Raw genomic sequence first — 21,019 nt, forward strand, 5'->3', positions numbered from 1 at the left:
CTGCAGTGCCACGTGGGTGCTGGCAGGGGAAACTGAGGCACGACAGTGCATGGCCTGGACTGAGAGACTTGGAGGCACTGAAAGGGGATGAGCAATTTTGGGGTCAAACCTGCGGCCCAGCTGAGGCCGGAGTAGGTCCTGCGCCGATGTGGGAAGGGGCTTAATTTTGTGTGTGGTTTTTAACCCCAGCTGGCACCGTGCAGCTGGCTAAAGGACAGGTGAAGGTGGGTTTCGTGGCCCGAGGTGGGCAGGTTTGTGGTCAGGCAGGCAGGTGCCCAAGGACTGTTTGAGGTGGTGCGTTCAGGTGGGATGTGCTCCGGGCCAACACAGGCGACCAAACTGGGGCTCCAGCAATGCACTTGCCAGTTGTTGGTACCATTTAGCAGCTGCATCCCTGGCTCTGAGCTGGGATCACCTGGCCGTGTTGGATGCTGGTGGGCAAATGTGGTGGATTTTGTGGCTGAATTGTGAAGCCATGGAGGATCCATGGAAGTATTTTAATTTTTCAAGAAGTTTTAATACCATGAGAGGCAGCAGCTCTTTACTGACTATCCTGGTGTCTCCTCTGGGAAGGAAGGGGAGCAGTCCCCAGACAAGGTCCCATTTGGACCCCAAGGTGATGGATGGGTGTAGGATGGGGAGCACAAACCAAGGCAGCACCTGAGATGGGCAGAGTCAGTTCTGCCCTTCTCAACACAAGGACGATGCCCATTCCTGGGGGTCCAGGAAAGGCTTAGGTCAGTTGAGGAGAGTCCAGAGGATAGAAATGAGAATGATCTGAAGGAGCGAGGACACACAAAGCCAAGTTGAAAGCCCAGAGGCTGCTCAGCCTGGAGATGGGAGATGTGGGACTGGCCTTTGAGCGCACCGGTGAGGTGCAGCTTTGCCCCTTGCATCCACGTGGGCAGGAGACAGGGAGCAAGGGCAGGGTTGGGCACAGGCTCAAGGTTCCTAGCAGGAAAGACTTTGAAGTGCTGGAATGCAATTGTTCTCTGGCTATGGCATCTCAATCACCCTCTTTGGGGACAGGGAGACAAATGTCTCCAGGAGCTGGGTTAAAGTGAGTTGATGCACTTGAGCCGAGTTGAGGTACTTGAGCTGCTCCTGCCCTCTGTGCTGGAAATCTCCCCATATCTGTGCCCCCCACCCCAAAACTGAGCTAAGCTGGGGATGAGCTCTTGCAAAAAGCAGATCCTCAGCTCTGACTGCTTCAACTGTGAGCTCTGCAGAAAACCCCTCCAAAGGGCTTACCCAGAGGGTGGATTTTCCTTTACCCCCACACCATTGCTTCCAGATACAAAATGCAACCGTAGCATCTGAGCCCACAGCCCCGTGGCTGGCATCAGAGTGTCCCCAGGGACACGAGCCCCTCCATCCTCTGCACGGCCACCCCAGCACCCTGCACGCGGCTGCCAGACCTGCTGGCAGCAAGATCCTCTTCTCTCCCCCTTCCCCCTCTCCCTGTCTGCCGCCGCTTCAAATCAGCCTGGAAAGGTTAGAGACGGAGGATGAATTTAAAGTGATTACAATCACCTTTTAGACAAACAACTCCATCAAATATTAACGGAATGGAAAGTATGAATGACTCAAAGCCGTGTTGCCCTCCAGGCTGTGCAGCCAGAGGAGTTTGCTTCGCTGGGGCTCTGGGGGCTTTTGGCAGCACCAGCTGTGTGGGGAGGGGGTGAGGGCCCTGAGTTTTGGGGTGATAATGGCCAATTTTGGATGTTCTGCACACCAGCAGCTGCATCCTAAGTTATTCCCCAAGTCTGGGCAGCCCGTCTCTTGTCTCTGCCGTGGCTGAGAGCAGACGATGCTCAGGGAGGGCAGAAGATGGTGGCTGGCCCCTGGCAGGGCTCCTGGGATGCCTAGGGACACCCCATGGTGAGGAGTCCCAGCGCTGAACCGCCTCTGGCATGGAGGCGCAGCTCTGGTTCGCCTTGAACATGGCTCTTCCTGGCTGTATTTAATACTTCTGTGTTGGAAGAGGCAGTGAGCAGCCAAATCCCCTTCTTCAGACCAGGTGGCCTTTGGCAATTCCCCTTGCACCCCCGTGGCTGCCTTGGGGACACGAAGTCCCAGCAGGACCCCACCAGCCCTTGCGCAGCAGCTCCACTGCAAAGCTCATCGTCCCTGCTGTGGGAGCAGGGCTTGCTGTGGCCTGGAGCAGCCTCAGCTTCTTGCGCTCCCCTTTCTCTGCTCCCTTTCGCTCATTAGATATTTATCAGAGAGAAACCCGACTGTATCCTGCGTTCCCAGATGGATGGGACCTTCTTGATGGCTGCTACATGGCATGATGAGAGCGGGGCCAGCCCCGGCTTCCCCTTCCGCAGGGATTTCACCTTTCCTCGTCCCCCTCCCTCTGCCTGCTCTGGGAGGGCTTTTGCCAGCTTTGTGGTTCACAGGGGCTCTGGGGTGTCCCCTGGGGATGCTCCGTTTTGGGGCAGCATTGGAGAAGTTTGGAGGGGTTGAACCCTCAGTCCCCCCAAGGGATTTGCAGGTTGGACACAGAGATGGGAGGGCAGGATCACATCTGGGGAGGTTTGCTCATAGGGATGGGGTGTAAGAGTGATTTACCCTGCTGCCATCTGACTGTGTCCAAGCTGTGATGCAGAGGACAAGGGACACCAGCTGCTGAGTCCCCTCGTCCCCTTAGCCTGGCACTATGTGCTGGTTTGGCAGCGCTCAGCCTCTCCATCCTGTCCCACCGCAGGTACACCCCAGGGTTTGCTCCCCGTCCATTAGCTCTGGGTCCCGCTGTCCTCAGCAGTGGCATTAAATGAGTGGGGTTTTGACGATCTGATGGTCTTGGGGTCATTATCCCCTGCCGGTCCTGTCTACTTCCCCATCCCCTGCCGGTCCGCCCCACGCATCCCCATGGCTGCCTGTGCAGGATGAAGGACAGCCCTGCCCTGAGTCCCAGACCAGTGTTGTCCCATCTGCTGTCTGTGGTTGAACCACTTTCTCCTGTGCCTCAGTTTCCCCATGTAATCCCCTTGGAAAGGGCTGTAAAATCAACAGCTTGGGCTGGGCTCTTGTATAGGGACTTTATTTGCTGTCCCCAAGCCTGCTGCCCTCCTGGGTGTGGGACACTTGGGGTTTGACCTGCGGGAGATGAGCATGCAGGCATGAGCAGCCCAGGGCGGTAAATCCAGCCACACTGCCAGGAAGACGGAGCCGGGGAGACGAGGGCAGTGCCTGCAGCCACCCGCCATCCCCTGGGGCTGTGGCCACACACTCATCCTGTGATAATATATCACCCGGCAGCCTTGGAAGAGCACCTGCTTGAGCCACCGAGATTTTTCTCCCGCTGGGGAGAGACAGTGAAATACATTTCTCTCTCCCAGTGGGAAGATTCCCATGGGAATCTGCAGGTTCCTGTTGGAGCAGCCCCTGCGGGGGGAACAGGACTGCTGTGTTTGGGAACAAGCATCGTCGTGGCACCCACAGCATGGTCCCCCCTGCAGGCATGGGGACCCTGAGAAGGGACCTGCTGGGGATGCTCTGCATCACTAGAGGGGACCATCCGATGCTGATCCTGGGGTGTCTGTGGGACTCAGGGCACCCAGCTCACTGCATCCCCCTCCTGTCCCCCTGCCCAGGGATGGGGACTCATCCTCCGAGATCATGCAGCTGGATTTTGAGATGGAGAACTTCACCAGCCAGTCGGTGACGCGCCGCATCATGTGGCACATCGACTACCGGGGCCGCAACCCCCCGCCCGACCTGGAGAAGGTGGTGACAGAGCTGACGGTCATCCAGAGAGACATCCGGGCCATCGTGCCCCTGGCCATGGTGAGCAGGTTTCAAGTCGTGTCCCTGCTTAGCTTATCTGGTTTGATGTTGGGGATGGGTTGGGTTCCCCTGAGGGATCTCCCACGAGCCCATCCACCCCGTAGCACCTATACATCCATACATCCCACCCACCCACGGGTCCTTCTCTGCCCCAGGGCTGGAGCAGGAGAGGGGCCAGCCAGGATCAGGGACAGACTGCCCTCTAACGTGACGGTCCCCTTTGTGCCCTGTCCCCAGGACACAGAAATCATCAACACGGCCATCCTGACGGGGCGGACGGTGGCCATTCCTGTGAAGGTCATTGCCATTGAGCTGAGCGGCATCATCGTGGATGTCTCGGCTATGGTCGAGTGCAAGTCCAATAATGAAGACATCATCAAGGTGGGTGCAGGGAGGGGGCTTTCATGGCCCTAGTGAGGGGCTGAGCTTCCCCCAGGGTGCTGACCCCAGTAGCAGCACGGGCTGGAGCTGGATGAGCTAGGGCTGGCAGCTGAGCTGATGTGCCACTCAAGCCCACCCCATCCCAAGCATCATCCCCTTGGTGGCTTCAGTCCACGTGTGCCTCTCCCTGAGATCTGTTGGGAGAAGGACAAGACACTTTGTCACTGTCCCTGGAGAGCCCGCAGGATGCTCTGGCGCTGCACAGGCTGGCACCAGGCAGCAGCAATAACTATGGGTTATCACGGCACTTAGTGCTGATAAGGTGAAATATTGTCACCTCGCAGTGTAAGCTGCACGTTTCCATCAGCGGCTTCACTCGTGCCTCTGGGTGACATTTATCTCCCATTCGGAGCGGATGCTGGGCTGAGCTTGGGCTGGGGGCTGGCCCCAGCAAGGCATGGGGGGATGAGCCGGGCAGTTGGGGATGATGGAGGGAAAAAGGGGGCTGAGGGAGAGGAGCAAGATGGGCTGCACGGGAGAGATGCTGATAAGGCAAATGCAAAAGGCTTGCTGTTGCAGAAGCAGCAATTGCCCACACCTCCGCCCCAGCTGCTGAGGCAGCAGTCGGTCCTTAACTCCAGCCATGATTTTTCCATCACCAGACCCATTCATCCATATACATTTTTCTGTCACTGTATGTATCCATCTACTCACCTGCCTGTATTATTCTATCACCATTCCCATCTATCCATCCATCCATCCACCCACCCCTAGACATCGTTACCTTCTCCCAAACACCACCCGCCCCCCTCCCTGCGTGCACCCAGCCAGCCCACCCTCTCCATGTCCCCGCTGCATTGGGAAGAGGAGCCACACTGGGGGTCTGGGCTCTCCCGGGTCCCCAAGGCCAGGTGGCATAGCCCCTTCTCCGCCGGCTGCTCTCCCAGCTGAGCCAGGTGTGACGGGCAAAGCCCCGGCCCCGCTGCCCTGCACCCCAGCCACGTTGGGACTTGCTTTCCCTGGCGGTCCGTGGGTGCGCGGGCAGGTGACAGCCGCTGTCACAAACTGTTTACCCAAGTTCTTGACTAAAACTCCGATCTGTGCGATTTACAGCACCGGGGCTAATTTATGGAGACCGGTCCTCCACAGTGTGATAAAACACTGAAGCAATAATACACTTCAGGATGGACTCCAAGACACTTAAACTGTTTAATGTGCTGCCTTTCTACTCATAAATCTATTTACACGCTGTCCCCAGACCTGGGGGGAGCAGACACATGCACACAAGCTGGATGAATAATGCATGGAGCAGCCCTCCGGCCCCAGCTCGCCTCCCGCTCGCCGCTCAGAGTCCCGTGCAATTTCTCGCTGAGTTATTTTGTGTTTGTGCTGGAGCTTTGTTTCCGAGGGAGCTCTCGGTTACCTGCTGAGATTGGGGAGTATGATTACAGTGTCAGGGCTATAAACCTGTTACATAAATCAAAGCTTACATAGTGGGATGCGCTATCTGTTACTGTAAATAATTTAATGTGAAGGAGGGCTGGGGAGCTGCTTCTCCCCATGCCGCCTGTGGCTTGGTGGTGGTTGCTCTCATGTGTAATGTGGAGGGAACATGTCCTGGATCTGGTGGAGACATGGCTGTGACAGTGCCAGGGCTGCCTGTGAAGGATGGTGGGAGAGCACAGGTGGGAGTTGTCACCCTCATCCCCTTCTGTGGTGACACAGGGCAACTGCCCGTGCTCAGCCCAGAGAGGAGGACATCATCACCCAAAGTACTGTACAAATAATCCCCCTTCCCTGCCTGCGTTATGGCCTCGGGGACTGCGTACGTGTTGGGGGACATGCAGGAAGTGGAAGGGCCACCTCTGTGCCAGCGACGCTCAATGGGAGATGCTCAACCTCACCTACTATGTGAACCTTTCTTAGGAACCCACCATCCACATCTGCTTGAGGACCCACCAGGAGCAAGTCAGCTCAGCGGGGCTGAGCCTCAGGGACTCTGGTCACCCACAGCTACTGCTGGGACCCCTAGGTGGCCAACATGGGGTCCCACCAGACACCGTGGCTCTTCCCACTCCCAAGAGCCCTGGAGAAGATGTGTCCCCTTGATCCCACGCTTGAGGCCATGCCAAGGGGGGAGGTCCTGGCCACAGAAGTGGAGCTGGCGGTGCCTTGGCTCAGAGCCCGGGCAGATCTCAGCCTCTCGCTTCCCAATGTCTTGCTGCGAATCTGGGAAGTTTCTCCGAACAAGCATGCACTTCATTTAAAAGCTAATCTGCAGTCACTCCATCATCAGGACAGGCCTGATGTGCTGGGATTTTTTTTTGTCATAGTTTCAGCCCCCCCAATTGCAAAGCAAGTGGACCCCAGAAGAAAATGCCAGGGGGGATTTATTAGCTAAGGTAATGCAAGCAGCAGCCCATCATATTCATTGTGATAAATGGCACAATTTCCAGAGCGCTCCTTTGCTGGAGGATTCACCCAGGAGCTCATCTTTATTCAGATGCCACCCTGCCAGAGATGAGATTGTCTTTTCAGACATGCTGAGCTGGTATCTCTGATAGGAAGACAAGGAACAAACCCTCCTGCATTGCACTTCCCTCCCGTGCCTGGGGAGTGGGGACTTCCCGAGGAGCCCAGGTCCCAGGCTCTGCCTCCTCCACCAGCCCCAGGGACCATGGGTGCCTCACGGTGGGCTCCCACAGCCAAAACACGGAGCTCTTGTAGAAGTCAGGCCCTGCTCATGGGCTTGGAAATACAAAATTCCTGCAGCTGAATGACCACAAATGCCCAAAGATAAGGTGGGGAGAGAGCCAGTGATGCTATCACCTCCACTGTCACCTACCACCTTGCAGGATGGACTCAACCCCTTATCAGCCATCAGAGAATCCACGTGGGACAGCAACTTCTTGGAAATAAGCCTTTCTGTGCTGCTGAGATGCTCGGTGTATCTGAGAGAGCAACTGCACTGCTGGCTGAGCAAAAGGATTTTATTTTTTCTAGCAGCAAACAACTCGGATGCAATTCTTGATGGTGTGTGAAGGGGAAAGGGGTCAGGGTTGGGCCATGGGGCCACTGCAGATGAGAGGCTGCATCCTCCCCAGCCTGGCTGTCTCCTCCCACCCTTGCTGGGAAGGAGAAGGTGCTGTTGACTCTGATGGCCTAAGCTGAAACACGGACGATGCTGCAGTGGCATCCTCTTAGCTCCTTAATTGGCTCAGATTGGTCAGTAATAAGTGGCCCCCACAGGATGTATTTGTTTTATAGCAAATTTAACTAGTGGCATTTGCATAAATGGGAATTAAAAGAGAAAGAGAGAGAAGATGAAAGTGAGGATTCAGATGGACTCTGGGAAGCTCTTCCTGGGGTTAGCAGGGGGGACGGGGATGAGGCACCAGTGGGTACCTGCACACAGGCATCTGGCTGGTCCGTGCTCACTGCCTGTGCCCTCTGGGCATGGGTGGAGGCGATTTTGGGGCAAATGTCCAGGATGAGCAGTTTGCAACCTCTGTGAAGCACCCATGGATGCTTCTAGCTTGAGTGTGGTAATGGGGTACAATTTGGTGCAGGGACCAAAGAAGCTGAAGCACCAAAAGAAGGTGCCTGCAAGGGCTGGCAGAGGAGCTGAGTCAGGGGGAGATACATAGAATCATAGAACTGTTTAGGTTGGAAAAGACCTTTTAAGATCATCAAGTCCAACATTAACCCAGCACTGCAAAGTCTGCCACTAAACCATGTCCCTAAGCACCACGTCTACCTGGCTTTTAAATACCTCCAGGGATGGGGACTCCACCACTTCCCTGGGCAGCCTGTGCCAGTGCCTGATTACACTTTCAGTGAAGAAATTTTTCCTAATATCCAACCTAAACCTCCCTTGGCGCAACTTGTTACAGACGTGGTGTGTGTGGGTGATGCCTCTGAACAGGGACCTCGGGGAGGAGAGAGCATCCACGCTCCTGGGGCCACCTTTACCCTGGTACATGCCAGATGAAATTCTGTTCCTCCAGCACTTCCCATCCTCCGGGAAGCCTCCTGCCAGGATCTCTGGTGTGTCTGTGGAAGCATTGCAACCCCCCATTCTCCCTTCTCCACCAGGTCTCCAGCAGCTGTGACTACGTCTTCGTCAGTGGGAAGGAGTCACGGGGCTCCATGAGTGCCCGGGTCACCTTCACCTACGAGCACCTCTCTGCCCCGCTGGAGATGACAGTGTGGGTGCCCAAACTGCCACTGCACATCGAGCTCTCGGACGCCCGGCTGAGCCAAGTGAAGGGCTGGAGGGTGCCCATCTTGCCAGACAGGAGGTGGGTGCTTTGGGGCCACTGTGCCTGGGGTCTGTCCAGCCTGAAGAAGGCAAGGTGAAGGTGGTGGCTGCTTAATGAGCGGGTTTTAAAGATGGTGGAGCCAGAGTCATCTCAGGGGTCCCCAGTGAAAAGGTGAGAGATCATGGACACAGGTTGCATGTTTGTATGGAATGAGGAAAATTTCATAATGAGGGTGGTCAAACACTGGAACTAGTGGGGAACATATATCCTTGACAATGGTCAGAACTCCAGTTAGGCCTGCTTTGAGGTCTAGAGACCTCCAGGTGTCCATCCCAACTTGAGATATGTTGTCTTCTTGGCTGGTTAGGGGGCAGAGATGCCATTGGAGATCTCATGGGCAACAGGCATCTTTTTGGCCATGAGCCACCATTTTTTTCCCATGCTTGGGGAGACCCTGCGTTTCTCCCTGCTTGGCCACCCCTCTCCTTTCCTGGGTGGGATGAAGAACCGCGGCAGCGGGGAGCTTGGTGGCGCTGCGCACCCACTGCCCCATCCCGCAGGTCGGTGCGGGACAGCGAGCATGAGGAGGATGAAGAGGAGCGGAAGCAGAGCCGGGGCTGTGCCCTGCAATACCAGCACGCCACGCTGCAGGTCTTTACCCAGTTCCACACCACGGCAGCGGAGGGCACGGGGCAGGTGGTCACCATGCTGGGGCCCGACTGGCTGGTGGAGGTCACCGACCTGGTCAGCGACTTCATGCGCGTGGACGACCCGCGGGTGGCCCACATGGTGGACAGCTTCACGCTGGCCGGGAGGGAGCCGGGCACCACGCTCTTCAAGGTACCCACCCCGCCACCTTTGCCCCCTTCCGCCAGTTTGGCTGGGGGTGGCGGGCGGTGACGGGCACCCTCGTCCCCTGCAGGTCGTATCCCCGCTCATGGAGGCGGTGCTGGGGGAGACGCTGGTGACGGTGGCGGAGGAGAAGGTCAGCATCACGGACCTGAAGGCCCAGGTGGTCTCCAGCCTCTCACTGTCTCTCCACCCCAGCCCCGGCAATAGCCACACCATCATTGCCCGGACATCCGTGCAGCAGACCCTCAGCTTCTTCAAGCAGGTGAGGCCAGGGGGGTGCACTCAAGCTTGGGGGGGCCCATTGGGGTACTTGGGGTGGGGTGAGGGCTCCGTCTGCAACCCCTGCTCCCAAATCCTGCCACAGTCATCCCAGGGCCTTACAGCACCTGCTGTTCTTCAGACACCCTGGTGACTTCCAAAGCACCCCAGAAATGTTCACACAGACCTATGAACCAACCCTGCCCAGCCTGGGGACAGGACACAACCATGGGGACAAAGGGGGCTGGAGGAAATCCTATACAGTTCACAGCTGAGCTCTGGTAGCCACATCTGGCACCTCTGGGGCTGGGATTTGGGGTGAGCCTGGGCAAGCATGGGGAAAATTGAGGGAAGAATAGGCAAAAGAGAAAAACTAGTTGATGGTTGGAAGGAACAAGATGGGTGATGGAGGGATAAAGGGTGAATTGGATGGAGAGAAGGATGCAAAGGAGGAGGGACAGATGGAGGGATGGACAAACAGGTGCAGGTGGGACTGGCATCGTGCTGGGCAACCGGTGCCTGTCTTGGTCCCGCAGGAAGCGCTCCTGAGCCTGTGGATTTCCTACAGCGATGGCACCACGGCCCCCCTCTCCCTCTATGACCCCAAGGACTACAACCTGGTGGTGAGCAGCCTGGACGAGAAGGTGGTGTCGGTGACCCAGGACCGGGCATTCCCCTTGGTGGTGGCAGAGAGCGAGGGTGCAGGGGAGCTGCTGCGGGCTGAGCTGGTCATCTGTGAGAGCTGCCAGAAGACTAAGCGCAAGAGTGTGCTCTTCACAGCCTTGGCCAGCGTGCGGGTCCACTTTGGGTCTGAGGAGGACCCAACCTATGACTATGACCATGTGTCCAGCAAGCCAGGGCTGGCGGAGACGGGTGCGAGTACCACCCTGCGGGCAGAGGTGGAGGGGAAAGCAGAGCCAAATGAGGACAGTAGGATGTCCAGCGCGTCTCACCCCACCGAGGACTTCCCCACTATCCCCACTGGCTTTGTCCAGGTGACCAGGGGGCTGACGGACCTGGAGATAGGCATGTACGCCCTCCTGGGTGTCTTCTGTCTGGCCATCTTGGTCTTCCTCATCAACTGCATTGTCTTTGTGCTGAAATACCGGCACAAACGCATCCCACCTGAAGGACAGACCAACATGGACCATTCCCACCACTGGGTCTTCTTGGGCAACGGGCAGCCCTTGCGGGCTCACAATGACCTCTCTCCCCAGCCCGAGAGCCCCGGGAACCCCCTGGAAAATGTCCAGACCTGCTGCCACGGGGACCATCACAGCAGCGGGAGCTCGCAGACCAGCGTGCAGAGCCAGGTCCATGGTCGTGGGGATGGTTCCTCGGGGGGCTCCACGCGGGACCAGAGCGAGGACCCACTCAACTCGCCCACCTCCAAACGGAAGCGGGTGAAGTTCACCACCTTCGCCACGCTGCCCTCCGACGAGCTGGCCTACAATTCCATCCCCATCGCTGATGAGGAGGACTTGGAGTGGGTCTGCCAGGACATGGGGCTGCAGGACCCCGAAGAGCTTCACAACTACATCCGCAGAATCAAAGAGATCGCTTAATGCAGGGGCAGAGGGGACGGGGTGGAAGGGAGGGGGCTGCCATGCTGTGCCACGCCACGCCACGCCGTGCCACGCCACGCCACGCCACACCACGCTGGCTGCTTCCCTGGGGCTGGAGACCCAAATTTGTCTCTCTCTTGTGTGTTCCCTCTTCCACACATCTCACATCCTCCTCGCCTCCTTGGAAGGTGCCCCTGGGGGCCTTTTTCTTTTCTTGCCCTTTAGCATCTGGTTTTCCCAGGGGAGGCAGCAGCGCACACGCAGCCCCCCAACCCGCTGGCCTGTGGCGAGGGGGCAGCAAGGGAGGTGAGCTGGGGGACAGGAGATGGATGGGGTCAAAACCTCGGTGTGCGTGTCCAGAGCTGAACGGGGCAGGACGATGCTGCGGGTCCTGCTGTGCAGGGGGTGGCAGAGGGGAGATGTCCTGGCCCACCCAGGAGCCCAGTGGGGAGGTGGCAGATGAGGGCTTCCTGAAGGCAACCCCCGCTGCCTTCACTGCAGTCGGTTGCACAATTTTGGAGGTGAGTGCTGGCTGGTTCAAGGATTCGCTGCCCCATGGCTGTTGGGGTATTGGGGAGCTTCCCCATCTGGAGCCTGCTACCCCACACTGCAGGTGATGCTGGTTGAGGCAGGAGGGGAGGGCAGCTGCTGGGGACTGGAGACCCATGGCTGCAGCTCCGTGGCACTGATGTCCCCATCGCCCACTGCGTCCCAGCCCCACATGCTGGGTTCGCCCCGCTCCCTTTGGCGTGGGCCATGCGGGATGGTAACAGGCATGTTTGCCACAGGAGCATCCCTTGGGGACTGTGGGCAGCTGCCTCTGCCCCCTCCCCTGCTGCCTGGAAGGGCTGTGGCCCCGCGGCAGGGGCAGTTTGGGGATGACCAGCAAGCCTGCTGCCTGTGAGCTTGCCTGCCCTTGCCTTTCCCTCTGTTCCCAGCTATGGGGCTGGCACTGGGGCCCCTCACCCCAGCCTCCGTGGTGCCTTCTGACTGCCATAACCCAATGCCTCCCTGGTACCCCATGCTGGCCGCAACTCCCAGCCCCTCCGGCTCCCCGAGAGGCCCCCTCAGCCTAGGGCCACCCCATCTCCCAGCCCAGCACAGAGCATCCTCACCCAGGTTAACCCTGTGGGGACACTGGGTACCAGGGCTGGCGGGCTGGGGGTCCCAGGCTGTGCAGCCATACCGGTGGGCACCGAGTGCATGGGGATGGGGACCCCTCCGGCATCACCCAGTGGAGGGGGGAGGTGGAGGCTGGCAGCGGATTATTTCTGGATCGGAAGTTACCCACCACTGTGTCTCTTTTTTTTTTTTTTTTTTCTTAAATAAAAGACCAGAAAAGAAAAAAATGATGAAACAAAAAGCCAAAAAACCCAAAAGGCATTGCAGCACTGTGATGGGCCGTATCTCCGCTGTGGTGCCCAGGGCAGCTGATCCCAGTGGTCTGGGGGTCAGCCCCAGTGGGTGCGGGGTCTGCTGGGGAGAGGAGACACACTGCCAGGGGCCTGGGGCATGGCTCAGCTTGGACCCCCACCTAAGCTCTGAGAACTTTGGGGTCAAAGCTGTGGATTTGGGGCTCACCCCTCCAAAATCCTTCCCTCTTGGGCAGCCAGACCAAAGACCGGTGGTCAGGGACCAGGCAATGCTGCAGCCTCATCCTCGCTGGCCCCCATGCCTCAGTTTCCCTGGCAGGCAAGCAGCAGTCTGTGGTGATGTGTGGTGTTTCAAAAGCCTCTTTAAAGAGTATCAGTTTTGGGCTAGGAAAATTTCTCCCCTGAGCGGCCTTAAAACTTACCTGATAGCTCTATGCTGATTTTATATATACATATATATATGGGGGAATTGAGATGTGCTCAAAGGCCAGGCGGATGATGCAGTTAGGTTTTACTGTGCCCTGTTATCTAAAGGACCCAGGTCTGCCTGAACGAGCTGCTGAGCTGATAGCGGCTCCAAGCAGTAAAATTAATACAAGCGACGTCCCTGCTTGGAACTGCCAAACCTCCTTGTTAAATTAACATATATGAATATTTGTTAAAAAAAAAAAGGAAGAAAAGGAGGGGGGAAAGGTAAGAAAAATGTATAATAAAATTTTATAATTGTAATAAGACACGACAGCACCCGACTCCTGGTCCGTGAGCACGTCCTGGGGGCTGTGAAGGTGGAAGACAGTGGTGGGGACACAGACCTGCAGGGATCAGCGACGAGGTAGCTTGGCCAGGCTCGGTGTGGGGTGTCCCTGCAGCTGAGCCTCTGCCAGGTTTTGCCCCTCTTTTTTCTGACTGCTTTCCCCCAGCCACCCTGAGCAGCGCTGGCCGCTCGCCCACCGCCTCCTCCCAGCTCTCGGTGGCTGTAGCCAGGCCCAAGGTCTGACACCAAGCATCAGTGGTGGTTTTCCAGCCCATCACTTCTCATTTTGGCTGATGGATCCAGCTCAGGTCTCCAAGAGCCCTTGGGAAGGCAGCACCCATGGACCGGGGAGCCCAAGCTGTTTGCAGGGGCTGATGATGCTCTCATGCCCACACACACCCCCAGCTCGTGTCCCACCAGTGGCTTTTGCCACCCAGGCACCTCCATCTGGGTGCTTTGCCCCTGCTAGCATCGCTGCCCCCCCCGCAGCTGGTGGGGATGGTGCGGTGCTGGGCGAGGGGCAGCGGGGAGGGCGAGAGACCTGCTCAGGGTGGCTTCACTTTTGAATGAAGAGAGCAAAAACTTCTATATAGCTGTATAGTTATCTATTTATTGATATATAAATATGTATATATTTATACTTCATACATATGTATATATTTATACTTTATACATATGTATATATATGCATATGTGTGTGTGCATATATATATTTTTATATATATTTATATATATATATATAAAAGTAGGTGTGTAGTCCCCGTATGGATTGATGCAAAGGGCTTTGCTCAGGTGCATGTGTGCGTGTGTGCACATACACCACCACCCCCCCTCCCCCCAAATACACACACAGAGGAAGCAGCTCACCAACAATTTATTTGGGCTCCTGATGCCCTTGAAGCCTGGCAGCAAATGCAGCAGGAAGCAGCGGGCAAAATGCAGGGGACAAACCCCAGGAAAACGGGAACACTCTGAAGGCTCTGATGGAGTCTGGTGGTGTCTGTTCCCTTCCCCAGATGGTCCTCTTCACTCCTACTGCTGTGATTTTATGTTTTTTTCCCATCAGGAATGACCAGCTGGGACATGGAATAAAAAAAAAAGACCCAAGAGAGCAGTTGGAGACGGTGGTATTTAGGCTGCAGACCACCCTTGCGCCGGGGGCTACGGCACCCACCAGGACAAGCCACCAGCCACCTGCACCCCAGCACCCAGCTAGTCTGAAACCAGCACCTTCCTCCCTTATTGCTTCAGATCTTATTAAATAACCCCCCACCAAACAGCCAAATCTCACTGAAGGAAAAAGAAAGAGGAAAAATAATTAAAAAGAAGCCTCTATTCCAGCTCCCCTCTCGCGCTGCCCTCTGTTTATTCTCCGCTCCCTCTTTCCTGTTTAGCGTTTTACTATCTGCTCCCAGCAGGCAGGGACAAATTTGCATTTTAATGCGGCGTTGTGAGGCTGCACAAACCACCTGTGAGGAGGAGGCAGAGCTGGGGACCGGCACCCCTGCACCCCAACGGGTGCTTGGCCCCCCCCTCAATCTTGTCACCTTCCCAAGAACCTAATATTCCCCTTAAAAAATTATATCCTCTTAAAAAAAAAAATCAGACCTCATAAAGCATCCAACCCCTTCACGCAACACAGTGCGAGCAGGGATTGAGGCTGAAAAATAGGAATTTTCCTCCGCTGAGGTCAGCCCCAGCCATGCCCCAGTCCTCCCCTTCTCCTCCATCCATCCCCCCCATCATCTCCTCGTGCCTTCAGTTTTCTTCCGACTGGCAACAGCTATCAGGGCCCCTTTTCCTCAGTCCCATCCCAGCATACCCCTGTTGTGCTTACCTTGAGACGCCTCCGGCCACGTCCCCTCCACATGCGGCTCTGTCCCCATGGTGGGACTCTTCAGACAGGGACAGGCACCGCAAAACCCAAGGGGCTGCAGAGGACCCAATCGCTTTTCCATCCCTGCTCTGGCCCTGGGATGCCACCTCCACCCTCCGTGGTCCTGCACGTGGAGCTGCCCCACATCACAGGGGGTGGAGGGATATTCCCGACAGCAGGAGAGATTTCTTTTCTGGGAATACAAGCGATAAGAAGAGCTTTCCCGCAGCCATCTCCTTTGACCAGCTGGGGGAAGTTTAATTAAGGCGGGACCTGTGTGCTGCTCCCCCCTTGCTGTTGACATTAACTGGGCAGGATTTGCACAGCGGCCAGGATAATTACTTTGGTAATTGCACGATTATTCCTGGGGGCTCTCGGCCGTGTTTTTGCCTGGCTCAGTGAAGCTATCTCCCTGGGGAAAAAGGAGGGATTCTCTCTTCCCCAGACCGGACAGAGCTGAGGATGGGCTTCCCGAGTGGATCCAGGGCTCAGGAATAGGAAAGTCCATCAGGTCCCAAACTTTTTGGGGCTCCTCCTCTGCGCTTGGAAGCTGTTTCCATCCTGCCAACTGTGGGTCCCTCTGTGCTGCCAAAATATTCCCCCGGGCAAGGGCTGCCCATGCAGGTACAGCAGCTGGATCCAGCCCCCCAGCCAGCAGCCCTGGGGTGGGGAGCGGGCTGCAGCGGGCTGCAGCTCCCCAAAACACTTGGGAGCACCGGGGAGTCTCCGCAAGGTTTTAGGTCCTTGAAAACCAGAAACGCCCAGGGGACAGCGGTTCCCAGGTCAAGGATCTTACTATGAATTTCCCTTTGTTTTCTAGGAATTCCCTGGCACTTTCTAGTGACAGTGGGACCGGAGCCCATCTAGGAGATGTTTCAGGGCTTGCTGGGGACTTTTGCTGCTCTCCAGGACTCTCCTTGGCTTGCCGGGAACTCCGGGGCCTTTCCGGGGTTTCCCTGCCCTTTCCAGGAATTTCCTGTAGCTTCTTATAAATTCCTGGATCCAGAGTGGTTTCCAGACTCTTGGCTGCACACCTTGGATAACAGCTTCAGCAAATCAATAGCTGGGTCAGTGGAGCTTCGAAACACCGCAGCACCTGGGCCACAAGAAAGAGGGGAAGAGGGTTTGATTTTCCAGGAGTGCCTCAGTTTCCCCAGCTGTCTGTGGCCCCAAGGCTGTGAGCAGCCATGGTGTGCTCTGCCTCGGCTGACATCATGCAATCACTGCATGTACAGAAAGTCCCCATAAATAAAATCAAAGCACCCTTGGGTGATGGGAGGGTGGAGCTCACGGATGGAGCCACATGGGCAGTGGTGGGGTGCTCCACCACGGCCGGGTCCTACGGCACTAGGCCCCACATTTGGCGCAGAGAGCCGTGCTCCCAGCTCCTGCGGCTGCTCCCCCAAACCTGCTCTGGGCTTTCATTCAAGTGCCTCAGTAAAGATATTATCAAGATGGCATTAGGAGAGGCAGATCCCTTTTAACCACCATTGCATTTTAAATAAGCTTCACTGCTTCCCGTAAGGTAAAACATTCATTTTCATTTCATCAACTCAGCACCGAGGGGAATAATTTCCCACAGTTCGCTCCCGCCCTGCCGACAGGATCATGCCTGGCACGGGGCAGTGCCAGCGGGGTGACCCAGGTGTCCTGGTGGGGGTCTGGCTCCGGCCAATGCCACAGGCACCGCTGGCACAGCTGCTTGGGACCGCTGTGCCCAGCGATGCCGTGTCCCCCCTCAGCCCAGCAAAGCGGGCTGACTTTGTGCCGGAGCAGATGAGGAGCGCTCGCCTATGGTGATGGTGGGGGATCGCTCCCTGCAGAGGGGTGCAGCGAGCGCCCAGCTGGTGCTTTGCTAAATACAGCTATTCCTGGCCAGTCCCTGCCTGTGCAGCAGAGCCAGGCAGGGCAGGCAGCAGATGCTGCTGGCGGTCCCAGCAGTGCGGCCAAAGGCCCCAATTTCATTAGTTCATGGATTTAAAGGTCATGAAAGAGCATCTTGTCTGACTCCCCGTGACACGGCTCAGTGAATGGCACCCAATTACCCGTCTGTTAAGGCTCTGCATTATGGCCGATTAAAGGGGTTTTCTTGGCCGTGATTGAAAACAAGGCTGCGAGGGCCCGCACGTGGCTGGGTCCCTTCGTTTTCCCCATGAGAGGCTGCCCGCCATGGGAGAAGGCACCTTCCAAATATTTGGCTTTTGAGGGACAGCCAAGCACCTGGGGTCCCCACACTTCTGGGGCCAAAACTTTGAGTGGTTTTTGGTGCCAGTCCAGGGAAAACGAAGCCTTTTGGCCATGCAGGAAAAAATCACGGATCCCTGTTCCTTGCAGATTAGCTGGTTTATGGCTTTTTTTTGTTGTCACTCTGTTTCTTCGTTGGGAACCCAAAAAAGGAACTGCTCTGCAGGACGGGGGCCTCCGTGGTGGGAGAAACCAGCTCAGCCTCGAGGGAAAAATGGCTCAAACTGGGATTCAACCAGGAAGACCAGCATCTCTGTCAAAACCCCACATGATGGGGATAGGATGCAGAGCCCTGGTCCTTCAAAGCTCCCCTGGGTGGCCCTGGGAAATGACTTCATCCATCTGTGCTTCAGTTTACCTTCACACTACAATGTGCTTACCCCACTGGGAATCCTGTGACTATGTAGGCTCAGGGCTGCAGTCTCAGGTGCAGTCTAATTAATGAAATAATAATAATATCTCACTGCTAAGTAATTAATCACAGCCAATTTTCACATCCTCTCTGTCCCTCTCCCCTCCCTCCTTGTCCTTTGCAAGATGCCATTTAGGCCAGTTAAAACTACACCAACCTGAGAGCAAATAAAACCCTTCCTCGGTCCAAATTTCCACCCAGCTCCAGCTTTGTTAGCGTTGCGTACCAGGGAGCTGATGTCCCAATGCGCCAGGATGCTTTTGCCCACCTTGTCCTTGCAGGAGTTCAGGTCTTTTGGCTCCCTGTCCCTGTCGAAAGTGGTGGGTGCCCAGCCAGGGCCATGCAAAGAGTAATTGGAGGCAGCATAGATCACACTAACGATGGCAAATCCAATTAGCCAAGGGTTAAGCACTCTGCTGATGAAAACCAGGGGTTCAAACTGCTGAGCCAGCAAAAGCTCCATACTGATCAATGCCATGTAAATAATATTGCTTGTTCTCGGGAGCCTATTTCTTTCTGTTTCAACGGTGAAATACATTTTGCCTGGAAGGACCCCGCTGAGCAGATTAATAAACATCGCCCCGGTTTAGGTCTGTGGGGGGCGGGTGTAGAGACGCCGCCTTTGCTGGCTCTCCCGCACACACAGTTAAACAAAATGAGGAATAATTGCTGCTCACATCGTGCTGGCGGCTGCTATCAAATGGTCTTGGGATTACTTAGCGAATGAGGAGGATTCTCTGAGCTGTATCTGTAGTGGAGGGAAAAAAACTGCTGTTTCTAGATCGCTGTAATCCAATCCCCGGTTTATGGAGCCAGAGTCCTCCAGGGAGCTCGAGAGAGGGGACATGAGCTGGGAGACACTGGGAAGATCCAGTCCCAGCTCACCTACACCCATCATCACCCCTGCAAGGTCCATGAGCGGGTCTGAGTCTCACCATGGATTCTCTAGTGGCTACTAAGGGTTGTGCCTCTTCTCCGTGTACCCATCCATTCCCCCCCGATATTGCTGATCCTAATTCCTCCCAGCCACTCGCGGCACTGACCAGGATGTTTGGAAATATCTAAAAGCAGAGGCAGCTCCGTGGGGAATCAGTGCATTCCCCTAAACTACCTCTCCCTGCCCCAGATGCCTACAGGGACCTGCTGAACACTGCTGCTTCTTGGGATTAGGCTCAGCAAATGCTACGAGATAAATAAGCGGGGGAAGAAAAAAAAACCCCAATTAAAAAAACCAAAATGCAAATGCAGGCAAAAGTGACGGTGGAAGAGACGCCTGCCCCAGCTGGGTGCTAGGTCCCAGTGGCTCGAAAAGTCCTTCTGCAGTGCAGGAAGGGCTCCTCGCCACCCCCGATCAGTCGCTGGATGCTGCTCGCCTTGGTGACATTCAAACCCCAAAGGGTGACTGCTTCCAAATGGAGAAAGGGATGCACAAAACAGGTCTGGAGGCATGTGGAGCCCAAAGCTGCCCAAGTGAATGCTCCCTGGAGAGGAAAAGAGGACAGGGGCCAACGGGGACCACAGTGGTGTCACCCCGGGTGTCCCAGGCTCAGCACAGGGGCTTGAGGCTGAGCCTGCCCTGGCCAAATCACCAGCTGCAGTGAGGCTTTTCAGTAGTGCTCCCAGCCTGCCGTGTGATTTCAGCTTCACAGGACACACCTGGTAGCTTTAGATAAATAGGCAGGACCAGCAGGTGACAGAGATGCTGCTGGGGGCTGGGGAAAGCATCTCCTTGGCTGTTTCAGGAGCAATGGACATTTTGCATCCCAGGAATTTGCTTCAAGTCCCTTGGATTTCTCCCTGCTTCACCTGATCGCTCGTGGCTGAAACACCGAGACACTCCAGGAGAAAAAGGACAGAAAAAATACATTCGAAAATAAAAATATATCCTTTTGACATGTTTTCTTGGCTTGCAATAAGCCGCTTCGATCTTTTGATCTGAAGTTTCTTCCCCCTTGACACGTCCTTTGATTGCATTTATTTATTTTTTGCCTTAAAAAGCTGGAAATCAACCCAAGCCCTTTTGATTTTGACTGGAACAGAGCAGGAGTACAGATGATGTCTCTGGAAAGTGATTTTTTTTTTTTTTTCTGAACTGCTCCAGAACTGGGAAGAAGAAAAACCCCAAATAAATCTGTTGTTGGCACAGCTGAGAAGGAGATATTGAGCATGTGGAGGTCTCTGGTGGGGGGGGGGGGGGTTGGCCTTGGCTCAGCTCTACCAACAGACAGAGATGCCAAAATGCCTCCAACAAAAGCTGGAGGGGAGCTGGGGAGGGTGCAGGAGCAGGGCCCTGGGGTGCTTGGCAGAAAGAGGATGGAGGAGCATCCCCGAAGCCAAACTGAGGCCCTCCAGCATGGAAATGATCCCATTTGGGGGAGATTTCAAGGATCCAGTCTCTCATCCAGGCTCGGAGGGATGGAGAGGCGGTGGGTCTTGCAGCACAGGGAAAGCTGCCTGCCCTGGCTCATCGAATACTGACACTGCTGTTGAGTTCTCCCTCTTCCCCCCACCCAAAAAAATGGAGCTTTGGGGACCTTTATAACTTGCAAGCTTATTTTTGCTGAGATATTTCCTTCTGGTACTTTGCTGGGTTTTGGCTGGCCCCCAGCCCTCTCGGCTGGCCGGGATCTCACGGGGACATTGCATGGGGTAACCATGCAGACTGGACAGTGTTTGCTTGGGTGCGCATGAGGCCACATGAGAAGCATTGTAGGTCGTCCACTTCAGCTAGGCTAAGCAGAAGTTATGGGCTTGGAAAGCATTGGAGGTGTAAGAGAGACAAGCCAGGGCTTTGCGGGAGCAGCAGCAAGGAGTTCAGTGCCATTTCACCAAGAAATGTCATTTCTGATCCCCACAGCTGATGGCATCGCCTTGCCTAGATGAAGCATCTGCACGCTGTGAATGCAGCCAGGGCACAAGCACCCTCCTGCACGTCTCTGCCCCCATACAGCAGCTCCCAAACCCTCTTGAAAGCAGTTGAATCATTTCATTAGTGTGTTGTTAAAGCCACCTTTACTGTGGCTTTCAGGTAGCCGTTTTATAACTGGTTTATTTTCTCTCCGCACTCAAAATGTTCACAATATGTTTCAAATCACTGCAGTGCACGCATTTGCCAGGTCCTCTCTCCATTACCTGATTTTGTATTTAGGCTTTGCATTGCGGGTTATGATCAGGAGAAAGCTCTCCATCTGTTAGCGTGGAAGCCCCTCTCTCTCGGTCAGCTTCCCTGGGCTCTTATGGCTAATGGCTG

At 55.7% G+C, this 21,019-nt stretch overlaps 1 protein-coding gene across 1 annotated transcript in view; it reads left to right on the forward strand.

Moving 5' to 3' along the window:
- The window catches only part of TMEM132E (transmembrane protein 132E), a 28,228-nt gene extending 15,129 nt beyond the window's left edge, over positions 1-13,099 (forward strand). Inside the window, exons 4-9 of the mRNA XM_087751634.1 lie at positions 3,600-3,792; positions 4,030-4,173; positions 8,269-8,474; positions 8,996-9,275; positions 9,358-9,549; positions 10,082-13,099. Of these exons, the coding sequence (XP_087607760.1) occupies positions 3,600-3,792; positions 4,030-4,173; positions 8,269-8,474; positions 8,996-9,275; positions 9,358-9,549; positions 10,082-11,110 (2,044 nt within the window). The 3' untranslated portion in view covers positions 11,111-13,099. The remainder of the gene's footprint in view (positions 1-3,599; positions 3,793-4,029; positions 4,174-8,268; positions 8,475-8,995; positions 9,276-9,357; positions 9,550-10,081) is intronic.
- The last annotated feature ends 7,920 nt before the right edge of the window (positions 13,100-21,019 follow it).

This window comes from Nipponia nippon, unplaced genomic scaffold (genome assembly GCF_047370975.1).
Source record: "Nipponia nippon isolate SJK-2023a ecotype South Korea unplaced genomic scaffold, ASM4737097v1 scaffold_15, whole genome shotgun sequence".
NCBI classification, from domain to species: domain Eukaryota; kingdom Metazoa; phylum Chordata; class Aves; order Pelecaniformes; family Threskiornithidae; genus Nipponia; species Nipponia nippon.